The sequence below is a fragment of the Thalia democratica genome, chromosome 7, assembly GCF_965202585.1.
Source record: "Thalia democratica chromosome 7, ktThaDemo2.hap1.1, whole genome shotgun sequence".
NCBI lineage: Eukaryota > Metazoa > Chordata > Thaliacea > Salpida > Salpidae > Thalia > Thalia democratica.
The window spans coordinates 46585658-46605082 of record NC_139171.1 but is presented as its reverse complement, the minus strand read 5'-3'; the positions used below and the strand labels follow the sequence as shown (position 1 = coordinate 46605082).

Sequence of the window (19425 nt, the reverse complement as noted above, 5' to 3'; positions counted from 1 at the left end):
CACATAAAATCTCACTGTATAGTTTAAACAACACAACTTTTACTTTCAAAATAAAGTGTAAAAATAATAATTAAACATATCAAACTAATTAGATTTTCTAGTACTTTTTTAACAATTCTTTAAAGTACACTAAACGCTTTATAAATAATATCTGAATTCATTTCTCGGGGACTAAAGCTAAACTGGTACATGAGTAACGTTACTTTTATCAACAGGTTTAATTCTATCGATGTCATAGTTACCAGAGTTCGAAAACAAAGTTTCATTTAATAAATGAGGTATCAACATAAAAAAATGTATTTGTTAAAAAATGTGGTCTCTACTGAACGCATCAAGAAGCTTTTATTTACACTTAATAGCTGTAAAAAACACTATCAAAACAAATAAGAAGTGTACTCTCTGCACCAAGACATCAAGTTCAATGAAGAATTTTGTAAAAGTCATTTTGATCACATAAAAGCATTTGCCTGCGAACAAACTGGAAACTCAGATAAAGAGGCAAAACCTGCGAAGATTTCCATAGGCTGTTCTATATGATATTTACAAATGCTAAGTTTAAAGAACTGCAAAGCAGGATAATTGTAAGCAATTAGAGCTTTTTTAATTTCTTTTATTGCGTTTTTTGTTAGTTTACTGTTTTTAATTTAGAATATAACTATCAATTTCATTTGGCATCGTTAGTATTGTTTATACTACATTTTAATTTAGCACTTTTATAAAATTCTGAAAAAAAAAAAAAAATTTAAAATACAGATCATACAACCCTGCCAATAAGCGATTATATAATCAAAACGAGACTATAACACGATATAATAAAAGTGCTGTCCAGTAAAACTGAGGTAGTTTTAGTAAAAAAAATTTTTAGTAAAATCTTACAACCATTTAATTTTTAGATTTAGTGTGATTTTTTAAAACTTTTTTTATTGTGAAATCTTTTAGTTTTTTATAGATTAAACAAGTCAGAAATATAATAACTTTAATAATAGTTAACTTTTTACTTTAACAATCTTAAGTAAAATATATAAAACTATTTCAAAAGTTGACTCTAACCGGTTCAAATAAAAGCAATTTTTAGTTATATACTGTAATTTTTGAATGATTTTATTTAACAAATTTAATCAAGTTCAAAAGTTATTTAGATGAGTGATGCATAAATATATATTTTTATATTTTGCTGAGCTGCACAATTTTCAATATTATATCTAGTACTATTTCTTTGCATAAATAATTGTGGTAGTTTAAAATTTGGTCATTAGTTTCTTTCTTAAAAATTGAGAAATTTTATAGAAAATATTTTTTTAAATTAGTTTGAACGTAAACGTCATTAGAAATCCTAGTGCTATACTTTTAATTAGCCTGAAACCGATCATATTCATACTTTAAAGCCTTAAGTTCAACAAAGGGTTGATCATGCCTGTCTTACGGCAAACGAAAGTCTAGGCTTCTGCTCTGCAGACTTTCGCCGATGTTTTTTTGATCGTAATTAAAGCCTTAATAGAGCTTTAGACGTTTTCCAAATATTTGTTCAATAACTGAGAATTATCTAAAACTGATCAAACAACATCCATTACAATAAGAAATGAGAGTTTGGCATATAACTACCACTACCTACTTCTAAACTTAACGATTTCAATTCTAACTAAATATCATAGTATTTATAAGATTTTAGATATATTTCAGACAGTTTAGACAATTTTAGACAATTCTTAATTTCGTTTAGAGAAATTTCAAGGTATAAATATTTTATTATAATTTTTTTTTTAAAGCTCTGAGTTTAGTTTTTTTCTTTGACTCATTATATGAATATTAATTCAATTAGTTTAAAAAAAAAACTAGTACCAATTTTACCTAAATATACTCTGATATGCTTGAATTTTCGAATATGCAACATTTTTGTTTTTGTTTATATTCTTCACGCATGAATAAGTTTTTAAATAACAGTACAAATAACTAACATTGTTATATGCAGTTTCATATTTTACTTTTTGCTTGAAAAGGTCGCAATCTCTTGCCACCGTAACCGGTCGCGAAAAAAAATATACAATTTGCATAAATCAATTTAAGATTTAATATAAAAGTAAATCAAACTATCATAATAATCTAACACTTTTACCTGTTTCTCCAACTGCATAACATTCCTTTAAGTGTCATACCAACAACTTTGATGGTCAATTCACATAAAAAACACAATGTAAAAATTCCTCTTATTATTAGTATGTAGACGTTGTTATTTGTTTCCCACTAAAGTTTTTTTTATTATAGATAAAGTTTTAATTATACTTATGTATCTAACTTACCTTAACAAAAAGTAAAACAGACTGGATTAGAACGCAAGCTGCAATAAAGTTTTTAAACTTAGTGTTCTCTGAAATATCGTATATTCTCGCTCTAATTCCGTCTCCAGACGGTCTGAAAAATGATCAATAATATCATAATATTACCACAAATACTATTAGTTTTAGTTTATTCATGTTATAAGTTTTTATAAAGGTCCTCACAAAAATTGTATTAGTTTTTATTTTAATCTAAAAACAATAAAAAACTTAGAAATTATGTTAGCAAAAAACTTCATTCCATTGTAATATTAAAAAAAGTTATAAATTAAAAAAAAAGTAACTATATTGTAACAGGGTTAGTGATAAAAAAAAATTAGGAAAAAAAGCTTTAATATTTTGATTTTAAATAAAAATATAATTTCCTCTATTTTTATTTCTTAGTGTTAGTCCTGATTTAGAAACGAAATACATAATTCAGTCTCATTTTTCAAAAATTATTTAAGTAGATTTTTACGGATAATTAAAAAAAAAAGTATGCTTAAAACGTTTCAAAAGACGGTTTTAATAACACTTTTTATTAAAATTTTCTTTAAAAAGTATTAATTGTTTAAAGTTTCCAGATAGGTTATATTAGCAGTTATACAAATGTTGACAGATTAATTTTAGAGTTAACTAAAAACTTAATGAAACATTTTTTTAAGCTTGAAGTTTTAAAAGGCTCTAAAATATAACATTGATTACTTAGCTTTATAAGCTTAATTTAAAAAAAGCTGGAAATTTATTTCAAAAAAAAATTATAAATTCAATTTGGTATAAAGTAAACCCATGTTTACATATTTTTTATCTTAAAAAATGTAAAGTATGTTGTGAATTAAAACAAAATGACAAATCTAAAGACCAAATATTTAAAAGTATGAGTTGTTAATGATGTTAGCAGAAAAAATCTGAAGTTTGAAATTTAATACAGTCATAAAAAAATTATAATTTTCATAAATCTATTTTAAAGTTTAATTTATAACTACAAATGTAACTAAGTTCAACCTTGGAGGTAAATGCAGCGGCTGCGCAATTTTTATTCTACTTTTTAAATCTTCCCATCTACGCTGGTCTACAGTTAACAAAGCAGTTCCTTTGCCCTCATTATAGTTAGCAATTACAACACCTGAAATTTTAAATGTTCATTGAGAATAATTAAAAACCGTTAAGTTCTTACTCATATTCTTTAAAAAAAATTATCAGTTAACATGCTTCAAAAAGAACCGTTTATTTATATACATAACATTCATTTAAAAAGTTATTAAAAAAAGTTCTACAAACTTATACAATTACTTTTTTCAAATAAAAAAAATAGTAAAAAACGTACTTTTAGAATGATTTGATTTCAGCAGCGCTTATTTAAAAAAATTACCTAAAATGTACGATATACGAGTTTTTAAACTAATTATTATATTTCGATTGCAGATTTTTAATAGTATTATAAAGAATTATCTTATATTTAAACTGATATAAGGCTCAGTTTTAAGTTGCCGTAGTTTAGGTATTTAAAAAAATTTGTCGATGATTTCAGTTAATCATCTTTGATAGTGCTACAGTTAAGCTAACAGTTACTAAGTATATTAATAAAAAAACTTTATAATAAAGAATATAAAGTATTTGCTTTTTCTTACCGATAAAAAGAGTAAGTCCGATTAACCAACCAAGGAAAACAAAAGTGTGAATATAAATAGCGTTCCACTGAAAAAAAGATTGTTGTTTCATTTTTAAACTAAGCAAAACAAATAAACTTACAGGACCCATTCTAGTTACAATAACATCTCTGACTTCTACCCAGCCTTTTAGGGAAAGTACTTCGAATAATGCCAACATTGCTCCGCCTATAGTTTCAAAGTGAAAATTTCTAGGAGTTGACCACACTCTAGGTACTAGAATCTCTGAATTGATACAGCTTTTATTAGCTTTTGTCATAAGATTTTAGTTTTTCGATATGGAATAATTGTTGAAAACGATAGATTTGAACTAGTAAGTTTTTTCAACCTTATAGCTAGATTTACTTTACATTATCTTTAAAACTTTAACAACATACATGTATATTTATTTAGATTTGAAATAAATGAATAAAAAAATAAAACAAATGTATGCTATATGGTAGGGTAAAGTATAAAAAAATACTTGGTACATCTTCTTCATTTTTAAGTTGCAAGCTGCTGCTAATCCAAATCTTTTGCCAAAAAACTCCCCTACATTCTTGTTTGGTGGAAATTGACAGATCGTTGCAAGCGGCAAGTTTGCCACCATACAGTTGAACACCAATTATAGCAAAAACAAACAGTAAAGCCACAAGCAGAACAGATACCTGCAAATGAAATAAAACTGTGAAATAAATTGGTAACATTTCGTGTATAGGATTTAGGTTTAGTTGGGTTATGGACTTTTAAAATCTATGAAAATTTTGTACAAATTCTAAAAACAGTGATTTAAATTAGAAACATGTTAAAAAACTTATATAACTGCCCACCATAACAATTTCTTTAAATCCACGGAACATTTCCACAACAACATTACGAATTTGTGGGACAAGACGAAATATTTTTAAAGGCCTAATGCATCTTAAAGTTAGTAGAGCTTGATTTGGATGACCTTAAAATAAAAGCCTGTTAGTTGTTTAGTCCAAAAAGCTTTTCATTTATAATAAAAGCTTGGCAAAATTTAAACAACTCAAATTTAAACTATTTTATTTTACAAACGTGTTAACTAGGTTGCTTTTTAACTCGTTAAAAGCCGTTAAGCACTTTATGATATAAATAATTTTTGTAAATAAAGTTAGATATGTAATTATAAGATGTAACGTTAAAAGGCGTTAAATCCTGGAGATCCTGATAAGCTAAGCTTATCGGAATATATACCACAGATGTTCTTGTGCTAAAACTTTATTTCAACTAACGGCGTTTCACTGCTCTCAAATAAATTTAAGAACAGATCTACGGAGTCTATAAAATATTAACACACATTAGAAAAAAAGCAGAAAAAGCATGTATAATTATGTTAGTGTTTATGTTGGTAGTAACTATAAATGAACTTTATGGTTTAAAAACAAATGTTTTTATCCCAAACTTTGTTTTTAAACTATAAAGTTCATTTATAGTTACTACCTACATAAACACTATACATAATTATACATGCTTTTTCTGCTTTTTTTCTAATGTGTGTTAATATTTTATAGACTCCGTAGATCTGTTATTAAATTTATTTGAGAGCAGTAAAACGCCGTTAGTTGAAATAAAGTTTTAGCACAAGAACATCTGTGGGATATGTAATTATATATATTTATGAAATTTTAAAAGACTTTTTTGTTACATACATAGTTTAACAACATATAAGCAGAGTAAATACAAAAACTAATGCTATTATTTTCAATTTTTTCATGTAAACATTATCACTTTTATTTGATTAAGAAATAAAAAAACGTTTTAATGATATTTTTTTTGTTTTTGATATGACATAAAAAGTTTAATGATAGTCCAAAACATAATAAAGTTATTAATTCTTAAAGTTAACCGACCAAGCTGGTAGTAGAAGACTATGCTTTTTTGATAGTCTGTGTATAAACAACAACTCACACAAAATTTTAATGAAGGTTGAAGTGTATTTTAAACTATCTAATAATTTTTTGTGAATTTAGCTGAAAGATGAGATTAAAAATTAACTTTAAAATCCAGACATAATTAAACAGTAAAGCTTGTATATTTATACTTGTGTTACAAAAAAAATATATTGAACATGTTTAAGTATTTTAGTTCAGCCAAAGTTCAGTACCTCGCGGCCTAAAACTTTGGCTTTTAGGGGGCCGCATTTGGCCCGCTGGCCGCTGTTTGCCTAACCCTGCTTTAGATGATACTTATAATCCTTCGGCTCAGAGAAAAGACTAAAATATTGGAACAACAAGATATGGTTGAAGTTCTGGGTTTGTGCAAGCCTGAGGTCAAATCAGGTAATGCTGAACTTGTTAAGTATGCTGATAGTGTTCCTTGCTTGAGCAACTAGAAAAACAGCTTTGAGAAATGTTTGGCTATCATGTCTGGCTTCAAAAAACTTGGCATAAACGAAAAAAAAACAAGCTCAATTTTGGCAGAAGAAAAATGAACTAGGCTATATTTTGTAGCAACAATAATCCAACGGTCAACGTAATTGTTACTACAAGGAGCTCTACTACCTTGAAAAGAAAGTTTACTGGTATGAATTTACAACTTCAAAAAGCAAGTGTAGAAGATTCAAAGATATCATAAAAAGAAACGTGTACCTAAAGAAAAGAACAAGCTTAGTAAAAAATGGTTGAAAGCATTAGTTAAGATTCAATAACGTCAAATAGAAGATCAAAAAGGTTTGCAAACAAAGATAAACAAAATATCTAAGATTATGATAAAACCAAACTGTATTATTCAGTGATTGTCAGCCAAAACTTATCTTTGTAAATAAACTTGATTTTGAAACGTTTCATTTTCAACTGAAGATCTATTAAAGATAAAAGTTTCTGGAAAAAAAAATTCGCCTTCGAAATTTCACAAACGGTTTTGAAACTTAAGATTAAGTTCGAAAATTCCAATTTAGTAATTAAATTTGTTTAAATTTTTTTTTAAAGTGACTTAATAATTTGTTTTCTAACAACTTCATTTACCATACGCATTTTTAATTAAATAAAACAGCTTGGTCATTTAAAGCAATAAATTTATACTGTTTTTTATATCATTTGAAGACGTTATTTTGTGTAAGGTGTATAAAAGTAGTTATTTTAGGTACATAACTAACAAAATGAGCAGATAATGTCTAAATAAACTTATTACCTCCTTCGTCGCATCTCAGATTGAATATGAAAATAACGGACACGACAAATATAGTAGCATCTAAAAGACCTCCCAAGTCTTTAAAAGTAGCTTTAGGTGTAAAGAAAAGCCCATTTGCAAGTACCTGAAAATCATTAAAAAAATATTTTAAATAGGTGTTTAATGTTTTTTATAAAAGATTTTTTATTTGAAAGATTAACTATAATGCCTAGGTCAGTAAAATTTTTTTTTTAATTGTTTTAAAAAGTTTTTTAAACTTTTATGTTTAAATTATCTAGTTTTCTTCCATTAGATAATTAAGTAAAATACTAGTCGTAAAAAAAATACTAAAACACTTTAAATGCTCATTGACTTTTTTAGAAAATTTAACTAAAAATTTCAAGCACCAACACCACTGTTGTATAAAGAAGTTTAGAGGTTTTAGCCACCGTTTATAAATTGTATACTAAACTAAATTCTTTTTGAACAGAATTTACAAGTAAACTGATAGTTTTTTTGCGAGTAAGCGATTACGCTAATTTAATAACTACTTCATTATGAAGCTTATTTGAGACATTACTCTTACTTATTTTATAAAAAAATTTACAAAAACAGGATGGAGTAAAAAGTAAATTTTGTACTGAATTAGACCCGTAACTTTCATATACTTCAGACTCATGGCAAACATTAAATTTTGAAATGACTGTAAGTACAGCAATTTTTTCAAAGTATTCGCTAAATATATTAATCAAATATTTTATAAATAAAATAAATGGATTGTTTCGTCTTAGTATATTACCTGAGTTTAATGATTATTTTTCTAATTTTTTTAGCTTTTAATAAACTTTGTAAATATTATATAAAAAGTAAATCAAGTTAGTATAATCTACATATTAAACTTACTTTAAAAAGTATCTCTAAAGTCATTGCGACCACAAACATGAATTCAAATGTATAAAGCACATTGTTTTCACATATCTTATTGTTTCTATTTTCTAAAATCATCGACAGACAAGATCCAACTGTTACTAAAATCATCATCCAGTCCAAGTACGACACTAATCCCAAAAGAGTACTGAAATTTTGATTTAATTACGAAAAATTAAAAATTTTAAGTTTGAAAGTTTAAAAAAAATATTTTTGGTATGTATACTTGAGTAGCTGAAAAGAATTGTTTGATCCGTTAGTATTGCTTTCATTTTTGTCATCATGCTTTCCGTATTGAGCGTAAACAAACTTTTGGCATATTCTATAAAAAAAAATAATGAACTTTTAAGTATATATGTTTTTTATAAGTTGTCAATAATTTTTCACACCTTAAAAACAAGAAAAATTATGAGCATCTCATAAGACAAGTACACCATTAAATTTACTAAATCATTTTTTTTGAGAAAAGTCTAAAAAAAGGGTTCCTTAAGTAATTTTTATATCATAAATGTTTGTGGATGTTCATGTTTCATTTTGTATGGATTCTAGCCTAGCATCGTAACGGAACCTCATTTAATAATAAATTGTTCTATATTTAAAATATAAACACTCTGTTGTTGGGCAAGCTTTAAAACAACAAATAACATGTTTACAAGTTTTACAGAAGATATTTGAAATCAGTTGCTATAACGACCAGTCATCAAATAGCTTAGTCATTTGAGCTGAAGGACTTGAGAGTTTGAACTTACTTGTTGCAGGTGGAATTGGACAGTGAGAATCGATTGCCATCTAGTAAACTAATCTACCTTGTGAACAGCGTGTTGCTAGTTTAAATTTTGTTACAGTTTTACTGATTTTTTTGAACCTTAGTTTCTTCAGTGTGATATTTGACCAATTAAATCATTTTATTTATTTTAGATTTCATTAATTTAAGATTTTATAACATATTATAAATTCTTATTGATTTTTTAAGCTTGAGCTTTCTAGTGTGCTATTGGTTTAATCTAATTACTTTATTCATTTCAAACTTTATAGTTTGTTTTAAATTTTTTATTTTAAGTTTTTGGTATATAAATACCTGTTAATTAACTTTTATAACTTTATTAAATTTTTGCAAATCTATTTCATAAACAGCATATTAGCAGTTTAGTATTCTTTACTAAACCTAACCATAGTTATTAAATATTTTTTGTTTAACTACATTTTTCACTATAACAAAATAATATGTCTCGTGTCATTAGTCCAAACCCATAGTGTCTGTCGGACACTATGGTCCAAACTCGAGCAAAAAGTGCTCGCATCAAGAGCCAAAGGTCTCTTAGCCAACAGTCAACCCTTAAACACCTTCTTAATAAACCGTTGGAAATTGGCCACAAGTTTCAGCATCAACAAAAATTTTTCGTAACATAATTTTAGATATTTTCCAAAACTTTTTATAAATCAATACACGCTTAAATACAAGTATATTTTTTAATTTTTTCAAAGTCAAGTTTCAAAGAACTTTGTATACTTTCTTTTACAGAGTTTTACAAAATATACGTTCTTAGTATTTAATTTTAAACTTTTAGAAAAACAGAACAAAATTAGTTTTTAAATAAAACTAACAAACGAACTTTCTGAAAGTGCTATCTCGTTTAACAATGAATAGGGGAGTGTCAAAAAGAGGATGGTTTTCCCTGAGTAACTGTTCTTGTCGCTGTCTTTTCATGATAGTTTGTTGGCGTCTCAAGTGAATTTCTTTGAAGTCTACTAAATGTCTATCTACATTTCTGCTGTAAAGCGAAACCTGAAACAAAAATAAAATTTATAGCGCAACTAGCACAAAATAAGTAAAATAAAATATAGTTGCTTTCTACAAGCGCATTATTATTTCTGATTTATAAAACAATAAATACTTTAAAATTAGCTTAATATGCTTTGAGTGTTTATAAAGATTGTTCTAATAAACATAACTTCATAATAACTACTAAATGAAACGGCAATGAAATTTATATGTTAGAAAAATCTCAAAATACATCAGATGATATATCCATCCTCCTCTGGTCTTTTACGCTGTCATTTATTTTTTTCCTCGGCAGCTCAAGAGCCCGCTGTGTACTTATGAGAGTTGTAGAAGAAGACCGTTTACCTGCGCCTTGAGTCTCTGTTGTGATGTTTAGAAATAAAAAGATTTTTACAAAAAAGTGTAAAGAACTTAAAATGTACATGAACTTTAAATATTAAATCTTTTGAAAATGCTAAAGCTGTTTTAACGCTATTTTGAGAACTAAGATGAAATGTTGCTATTTAATTGATTACTACTAAAAATTTTGCGTAGTATAGGTTTGTTTTATATGGTAAACTTTTTTCAATTTTATTTGCTAGGAAATTATACGTCTTAATTTTTGTTACGAAATTATTTTTTTTGTTAATTTCAATTTTGTAAGTATACTAAAATTAAAAAGATGTTCTTTCACAAAGTCTTACAGTAAACATAATAAAATATTTTGTTAATACACTCCTAACTAACACTAAAATCTAACCATTTTTCATACTAGTCATTACATCATATAGCAATGACTTTAACAGATTTGGTGGTTCTAAGCTTGATTTCTGTCGAAATTTTAGCTAAGTATTTAAAGTTACTTACGTATTTAAAAAACAGTATCAACTATTTTTTAATATTTTTAAAACATGTTATTGTACTAATAAAACCTTTATTAGGTAACTACTTTAACAACTTTTCATTTGAAAAATTAAAAGTATACATTATTTACGTATACAAAGAAGATTTATTATAAAAAAACTGACTTAAAGTCACAATTAAACTAAGTTGACTTTAAAATATCAATGATTTTTTTTAAAGTAGTGCATTTCAGTTCAGCACAAATCAAAATGTTGAGAAAACAAAATAAAACTCTAACTATTTTCGATAATAAATATTAGAAGATGACATATTATAAGAAAAGTTATAAAACGTTTTAGCAGAACTATTAAGGTTTTGTTTTTTAATTCTTAAAAAACATCTTTACTTACGAAAACAAACGCGTTTTTAATAATTTTTGTACTAACATCATAAAAATAAAACAATTAAGTTTATTTCTAAAGTAATGAGTTGAATACGTGTTCTATGTTACCTTATCTTTATTTTTTGTAGTGTTGTTTGTGGAGTGCTGCTTTTTCTGATACAAACTGGAACGCACTTGTTTAAAAGAAAATATACTTAAAAACTTTTTTTTGTTTCTATTCCTCATACGAAAGCTCGGCCGTTTTATAAGCACACTTGAGATGTAAGTAGACATATTAGAATCTTTCATTCTGTTTCAATTAACTAGGTAAACAGTATTTTAATAAAAAATACTTATTTATTATTATTTTTTAATACAATTTAAGCATAGGTTTTTATAATAAACAGCTATTTATATGTAGCTTTTAAATGTAATACTTATTTAGGTACCACTCAAAAGTTTTTTCGTTTGTGCTTTCTATTTTTTTTCTATAAGCTTCAATATGTTTTTGTAAGCTACATACATACTTATTGGTAAACTTCTTGTGAAGATGCTGGTTGCTTTATTGAAGAAAGTTTCAATTTAAGTTTTAGGTTTCAATAGTTAAAATACATATGACTTCTATGATAAAAAAGTAAATGAAAGCACAATTTTTTTAAGTTTTATTTAAATGAATAAGTTAAATCAAAATTATTATTATTTATATTACGTACCTAGTCGTCAGAAGTTTTTCATATGCATGTTTTACTGGAAGCTCAATGTTAAAAGTTTGGTTGTAGTTCGAACAAAGTGAATAAATTCCCGCAGTAATAACCTTTGAAGGGTCTAGTTCAAATGTGTTCTGTGAAAAATATTAATTAATTTTTCAAAAAAACCAAAATTTTCAAAATTGTTTTTAACTTAAACTCGACAACAACTCTGACTCAATAACAAAACAACTGCAAATTTCTACTCAATAGATTAAAAAAAACTATATCTTATAAAATTTAAAACTACTGCTTCAAAAAAATTTGTAAAAGTTCTGAGCTTTCTTTAAATTTAAACAAATGTAAAAAAATCCTAGATTATGAAGCAATAACATTAGAAATAAAAAGTTCAAACTTATACTATTTTTTTTTAATTTTATACAATTTTTTTTCAATTGATTATGTTAAAAATTAAGTAGAAGAAACATAAGTTTTAAATTAATTGAAAAGTTTATATAGCAAGTAAACTATTAATAGTCAAATAACTTAAATTTCTGTACAAACCAGACTTTTATAATACTTTGTTATTAATTAGTTAAGATAAGGGTTTCCAAAAGTGGCCATAAGCTGCAAAGGGGCTAAAGGGGTGGGTGTCAGAACAGTACAGCGACACTTCGGCACGGGTCGTCAATTTAGCACGGTGCGTCACTATTACACGGCGTCACTTAAACACGTTGCATCTTTTTTTTGCATGGTGGGTCATTTTAACACGGGTTACGGATCACTTAAGCACGGGGGGTCAGTTTTGAACGGCGTCATATTAGGACGGTGCATCATTTTTGCAAGGTGGGTTACTTTTGCACCGGAAGTCACTTTAGCATGGAGGGTCACTTTTGAACAGCGTCACTTTAACACCGAGTGTCACTTTTGCACGGCGTCACTTTAGCACGGTGGGTTAATTTTACACGGAGCGTTATTTTAGCACGAACTTGTCAAAGTGCTTTTTAAGGTAGGGTGATTTATAAAAGTTTTTATACAATTAATTAAAAATTAAATGTTAATACTCTAGATTAGTTAACTTTAAGCTTAAATTATTATTTTTTTATTTGTCTACTAATTTTTTAAGGAAAACTAAATTTTAAACTTTTTAGCACTTTGTAGTTGTAAAAGCATTCTTTTTAACACTATTTAATACCGAATCTGATAATTTTAGAGTTTGTGACTTATTAATCATACATTTAATAAACTAATTAAACAATACAATAAGATAATAAAGGCAATTACTAATTAATACGACAATATATTTGAAAAATTAAAACAATGTTGAGACTTTTCAAAACTCTGTAAAAAACTCAAGAATACAAAGAAGCATAATTGTATTAAAAACTAATTAAAGTTTGCTTTTAGAGTCTTTAAAGGTATTATTATTTACTGATCTTGTAATTAATGTATACATTTTATAAATTTTTTATACCATATGGTATTCTAATATTTGTAACATTCTAGAGTTTAATTTTTTTTAGGCTAGAAAGTCTAGTAAAACAATGAATAACCTTCAAATATTAACTTTAATAAAATTAGTTAAACTGACTATAAAACTTGAAAATTTTATACTTTATTTTTTGAAACAACAATATTTTTTTCAAATGTTAAATTTGATTTTATATAAAATTTTTTTTAGATTAGATGTAATCTGTGTTTTTCAGCGTGAAAATAAATGCTTAAACTTATAATTTAGAAGTAACTTAAGAATTTAGAAGTAAAAAAGAACTTAAGATTTTTTTATTTTTGTATCATGAAATTGAAATTTTAAGTATTTAAAACAGATAAATTAAGCTACTATAATTTTAAAACATTAAAATAAGTTTATTGTTTAAATAGTTAATATTGAAAATTAAAACTAGTTAATAAATAATTTAATGTGAGAAGTAAATTTAACTTTGCTTTGAAGTTTGTAATATTTTACTATAGAAAAATCAATAACATTTATAATTAACTATATTTTATTTTAAATTACATACCATTAAAACTAGTTACACATTCGAAAAAAAAATCTAGTTTTTGATTAATTTTTTTAGATATGTTTGTTCATTAAACTTTGCTTTATATACTTTTATACCGTTGTCAAAACAATTTAGTGCTACATTTAAAGAAATTTTTAATATAGTTTCAATATAAATTTGTAAATAAGACTTGAATTTTTTATGAATCTAATGCCTGTTTACTTTTAATTTTTTAATTTAAGTATTAAACACGTGTTTTAGATATTACAAATTTCTAAAAATTTTTAGTTTTATTTATATCATTTAAAAATTTCAAAAAGAAGTTTAAAAAGGTTTGGTTTGTGCAAAAAGTACGAACATAATTTATATAACATAAATTACATTAATTTAATTTTAACATTTTATTAAAAAACTTTCTACCTGTTAGCGTTTACAGTGATTAAAAATTCTCGATTGATTCATTACAAATGAAAAATATATTTATTTACAATTACTTTTTGCTTCAACGACTGTATGGCTTTTCCTCGTTCCGCAATATTGCTGAGGTACTTGTGATGCATGTGCAAGTGAAAATCATTCCTCGGATGAACATCAGCAATAAACTGACTCATGAAAGTCTCCCGTAACTTTGGAACTACAAACTCACTCGGAAGCCGGTATATTCTTACCATTTCAGGTCGATTTCTACAAAAAATGTAACTTATGTCGAAAGTTTTCAAAATTATAAAAATATACTTGTCTAATGGCCAGTGCTTTATTCTTTTCAACATCACTATGAAAGTTTATTTACTACTAACTTGTATTTTAATCATCAACAAATAATTACTATTTATAAGAAAAAGGTTAAACTAGTGTTTCTTAAAATACAATATGCACATATACACACTTTAAGAAACTCTTATTTAGATAAAAGCACTTCTATAACTATTAAAATAAACAGAAAACAATAAGTTAAAATTAAGTTCAATACGAAATTTGGTGCACATTTGCGGGAATGGGTCAAATATGTACGAATACATATTTCACGATGAGTCAAATATGCACGAAGGGACACTTTTGCAACAAGACACTTTTGCACAAGACACTTTGCACGAAGGGTCAATCTTGCACGAGGAGTACTTTTTGCACGAAGACACTTTTGCACGATGAGTCACTTTTCCCCGAAGGGTCATTTTTTTACGAGTGTAAAAAAATATACAAAATAAAACAAAACCAAGAAAAAATAAAAAATAAAAAATAAAGAAGATTAAAAAGATTACCCGACCGAGGGTAATAGTTAGAGGTAATAGTGATAGTAAAAATTAAAATAATAACAAGTACACAATTTAAAATTATTAAGAAAAAAAATTATAATGAAAAAAAAAATCAAACCGTGCAAAACTTTCTTCCAGCACAAATGACTCTTCGTGCAAAAGTGACACCGTGTGAAAATGTCTTTGAGAAAAAATGTCCCTTCGTGCAAAAGTGTTTTCGTGCAAAATTAACCATTCGTGCATATTTGACACCTACCCATTTTTTGCGTATATAAAACTTAAAAAACGTAGATACTTAATTTTTTACATATTTGAAAAACTGCTAACGGGAACTTTTCGAATATTCTTAATCGTAGAGGCTGATCTCCTTCTTTTCGGGGCTCGTTAACTTTCAGTTGTTTTGCTCTCTGATTAAAATTTCTCTTAATTATTAACTTGGAAAAATTTCAATACTTTCTTAACTTTTTTTTTTTTTTTTGTATTTCTTACAGTTTTTCAGGTTGTTAGTTTTAACTGTATTAACTTATTTAAAACTTTTATATGATTAAAAGTATAAAAATATTTTAATGTTTAAAGTTTTACCTTTAAGCACTCATCAAGTTCTAGATTGTCAAGAATAACAGCAACAAATAAGCTTATTAGCACGGTTGTGACAAAAAGATGGTACAAAATAAAGTAAACAGCTACCTGTATAAAATTATAATAGTATAATTTAAAAAAATGCAAATGGAAACTTTTTAAAACTAGCTAAAAAAAAAATTTTAGTATTAAATTTTGTTATTATCAACTATTTTGTTAAGGAACTATGTTTTAAAAGAAAGTTTTGTATTTTATTAGGCTAACGAGTTTAGACTAAGAATCCAAAACAACAAGCAAGTATTAAAATAAAGTTATTAGTGTATACTTGCTAAACTGTCATCAGTTAAACAAGGTGTAAACTGGTTGATTAATATTAAGTTTATATAGTAAATGCCTTTGTAAACACTAGCTTATTTCTTACAAAAAATAAATATAACTTTTTAAAATTTAAACTTCAAAAACAAAATAACTCAGTTTTTATAAAAATTGCTAACCAAAATTCTGTAAATGGGTGAGCTGTTCAAGTTCATTGCTGTTTGCATGACGTCGATCCAACCCTCTTGCGTCATGACTTGAAACATGGAAACAAAAGCCTTAAATTTTGTTCATTTCAGTATCTCAGTTAAAGTAGTTTACCTATAAAACTTTAACATATTTTGTTAACGCTAAAAATGTTTTAACTTAAAAACTTTAAGGTTGGTGGTGTTGTTACTTTTTATTCACTTGAATAATCTAAAAATTTTCACAGCTTTCATAGCTTAATGACAACATTTTGAAAATTTATCATAAAACTTTTAATTTGTATTTAAAAAAGTTACTTTACTCAACAATTTTTATGACTATTATTTAAAAGAAAAAAAAAGCTTTTTGATATCAGTTAAGCTATATTAAAATAATTTAAATAAAAGCTAAAAGCTTTTAAAATATTAGGTACTTTTTAACTGTAGTGTAGTCATAATGAAGGCTTTAAAGTATAATAGTTCACAAATTTTTTGTACCTTTGGAAATACGTCAAAAATGTGCTTAATTTCATCGTCTTTATTATCAATTTTGAGATAGCAAAAAGCTTGTAGGCTTATCGTTGACATAAGAATAATGACGCTAAAAGTGAAAGCTATCAATAATCCAATCTTTTTTGCTGGTCCGAATATCTACAAATAATGGCATTGTTTATAAAAGTTGTTTAGTTTTATACAAAAAGTATATTTTTAGTTCAAGTAATCTTTAAATATTTGTAGTCTATAAAAAGTATGTTGTTTACAATAAAATGGTTTATAACTAGTGGCTTTTAAATATTTTCAGGTGAAATAATACTATTAAATTTTGTAAGATTGAAAAGTAGTAATTAAAAAAAAACAAATTTAAAACGTTTAATATAATGTACTTTATCGATTTTATTTTGTTTCAAAGATGCACAAGCAACAAAACTCTAGTCCGCATAAATTTTATTTGCGTTTTTATTTTGGTATGTACGTACATTGGTTTTTTTTTTTGTAAAATTTTAAGCTTAACAATAACAACACGAATGTTATATGTAAATTTTAATCAAAAAATATTCTAAATTCAAATATATATAGAATTTTTTGGCAGATAGATTGTATAAATTATTTAAAAACTTTTTTTGAAGATTTCTTAGTAATACTTTCATATTTTCTATCAAAAACTGTAAAATTTGAAGGTAATGGTTTTTCAATTTTTTTTAAGGTTTCATGTAAATAATCGCTTTATATTTTATGTGTTCTCTAATGCTTGCTTTTAATATTATTAAATGTTAGTTTAAATTTAATACAAACAAAATTAGTAATTGTAAGTAAAATTAAGTTAAAATATTGAATAGTATATAAGTAATTATCTAATACTGTATGTTTATTTTCTTATTGTTTGTCTACATAAACTAAACTAGGTATATACTTTTTAAGTTAATTATGCTTAATATAATATTGAAAAACAGCATTAAAAAATCGATTTTTAACATTTAAAGTTTTTTGCATTTTTTGTCACTCAAGTTTTTATTTCAAGCTCGTCTAAAAACTTACAAAAATATAAAAGCCATGATATCTTTTATTATAATTTCAAGTATTATCATAAATTAAATTTTTTGAGTACTCGCATTTAGGTTACACAGCATGACATTACTAAAACTAAAAAAAAACAATAAGTATCATTGCAATAAAATATAAAGTCAGTTTATTTACAAACCTTGTACACGAAGCCTTCGAGAGTTGGGGAAAGTTTTGCTAGTCTTATAATTCTTAAAGCAGGTATACTTCGAAAAACAACAGAGTTGTAGAAAAAATTTAGTGTGGTGAGGATAGCTAAAAACAATTCATATTTGCAGATGTTTCGTCGCAGATAACCTCTGACACCTAAGCAAGCCATTTTCACAAGAACCTCGACGTCAAAAAGAATAGTAAACCCTCTCTGTTGTAAAGAACGTTATTAAAAACACTACTGACACTAATAATCTTTTCACACAATACTTAGAACCGTTTATGTTATACTTTGTACGACTTTGTTATGCTAGTTTCTTAAAGATTAGCATACTTCTGCATATTCAAATATGTTTAGATCTTCCATTGCTTTAAAAGTAGAATGGTTATGATCTTCGTTTCTACCGCCATGTATACTAATTTGAGTTGTCAAGACTATTATATTGAGCACAATCACAAGTAACATAAACAGATGAAGTCTAAAAAAATTAAACAACATTAATTATTACTGTTCAAAACGTAACTATGTTTTTAGTTTTCATCAAAAAATACGTAAGACATATATTTAAATATTATTGTTTATAAACAAACGGCTTATTATATTTTATATTTAAAAACAAATAAGTTGCAATAATATATGTATAAAGTTAATGTACATAATAACATTAAAAATCATAAGGATTTGTCAACCTCAAAATTTAATAGTTTTATTTTGAAATAACTTATATTGATATTTTTTTGTTATAACTTAGGTAAAATAATGCTTACTTTTTTATATAGCGAAAGTTAAAAGACTCTTGCTTTATTTATCTACTGCCTTTATCAAGTATTATATTTTAAGTAATTGAGTCAAACAAAAATAACTTTGACTATTAATAAATTGTAGTGTTAAATATTTTTTTGTTTAAAAAAAAACTTTTATATAAACTATTTAGTATCTAACAGTCGAGATAAACCAAACAAAATTAACTAAAACAATAAATCTATGTGTTTTGTTTACTTAGGAGTAGTAAATTCTAAAAATTACAACGAAAAAAAGTTTTTAAATCACGTAAGATTTTTACATCATGTTAAGACAGTATTTTTTGTTTTTAGAAACTCAGTATATAAGTAAAATAACTTAAACTTCAATTAATTTATTGAAAAACTTAATTTGACTTTGTTGAAATTTTCATTGAAAATTTTATAATATTTTGAAACCTTCCTGCTTGAATAACGCCTCCTATTTTTCTTCTAACTTCGATGTCCACTAGCTTCCAATTGTTGCTTCCAAATTCAGCAATTTTTTTTAGTTTCATCATGTCATTTACGCGATAAGAGTATATTGAGTAACGATTCTGTTTTAATATATAAATGTAACCTAAGCATTTTTGAAAACAAAAGTATAATTTTGTATGTTTAGTGTATTAATTTGTGTATTGTTTAAAACTAGAACTAATATGTTACTAAAGTTATGCTCTCTGATAAATTTAAAACCCTCGTTACAATAGTTTTTATCAATTGGTTTCGATTATGTATAGCCACTAAATAAAACTTTATTCTATGCTTTTAAATTACTTTAAAGCAGTAAAAAAGTTTTTAGCTAAAAGTCATAATTAGTTTTCTCATATGCAGTTGAATTACAAGTTTTAATAAAAACTAAGCCTTGTCTATTGGATTTCTTTACTTAAATGATTTAACTAAACTG

General features: G+C 25.6%; 1 protein-coding gene across 1 annotated transcript in view; it reads right to left on the bottom strand.

Moving 5' to 3' along the window:
* The window catches only part of LOC145841447 (sodium leak channel NALCN-like), a 40487-nt gene that overhangs the window by 9851 nt on the left and 11211 nt on the right, over window positions 1–19425 (bottom strand). The window contains exons 6-25 of the mRNA XM_082948809.1: window positions 18977–19075; window positions 17728–17949; window positions 16527–16679; window positions 16023–16121; window positions 15532–15636; window positions 15277–15356; window positions 14191–14380; window positions 14110–14116; window positions 10036–10163; window positions 9634–9806; window positions 8247–8342; window positions 7997–8168; window positions 7115–7238; window positions 4792–4913; window positions 4446–4629; window positions 4065–4207; window positions 3944–4010; window positions 3318–3438; window positions 2298–2409; window positions 2114–2241 (exon numbers count right to left, since the gene is read on the bottom strand). Coding sequence (XP_082804935.1) covers window positions 2114–2241; window positions 2298–2409; window positions 3318–3438; window positions 3944–4010; window positions 4065–4207; window positions 4446–4629; window positions 4792–4913; window positions 7115–7238; window positions 7997–8168; window positions 8247–8342; window positions 9634–9806; window positions 10036–10163; window positions 14110–14116; window positions 14191–14380; window positions 15277–15356; window positions 15532–15636; window positions 16023–16121; window positions 16527–16679; window positions 17728–17949; window positions 18977–19075 — 2525 coding nt within the window. The remainder of the gene's footprint in view (window positions 1–2113; window positions 2242–2297; window positions 2410–3317; window positions 3439–3943; window positions 4011–4064; window positions 4208–4445; window positions 4630–4791; window positions 4914–7114; window positions 7239–7996; window positions 8169–8246; window positions 8343–9633; window positions 9807–10035; window positions 10164–14109; window positions 14117–14190; window positions 14381–15276; window positions 15357–15531; window positions 15637–16022; window positions 16122–16526; window positions 16680–17727; window positions 17950–18976; window positions 19076–19425) is intronic.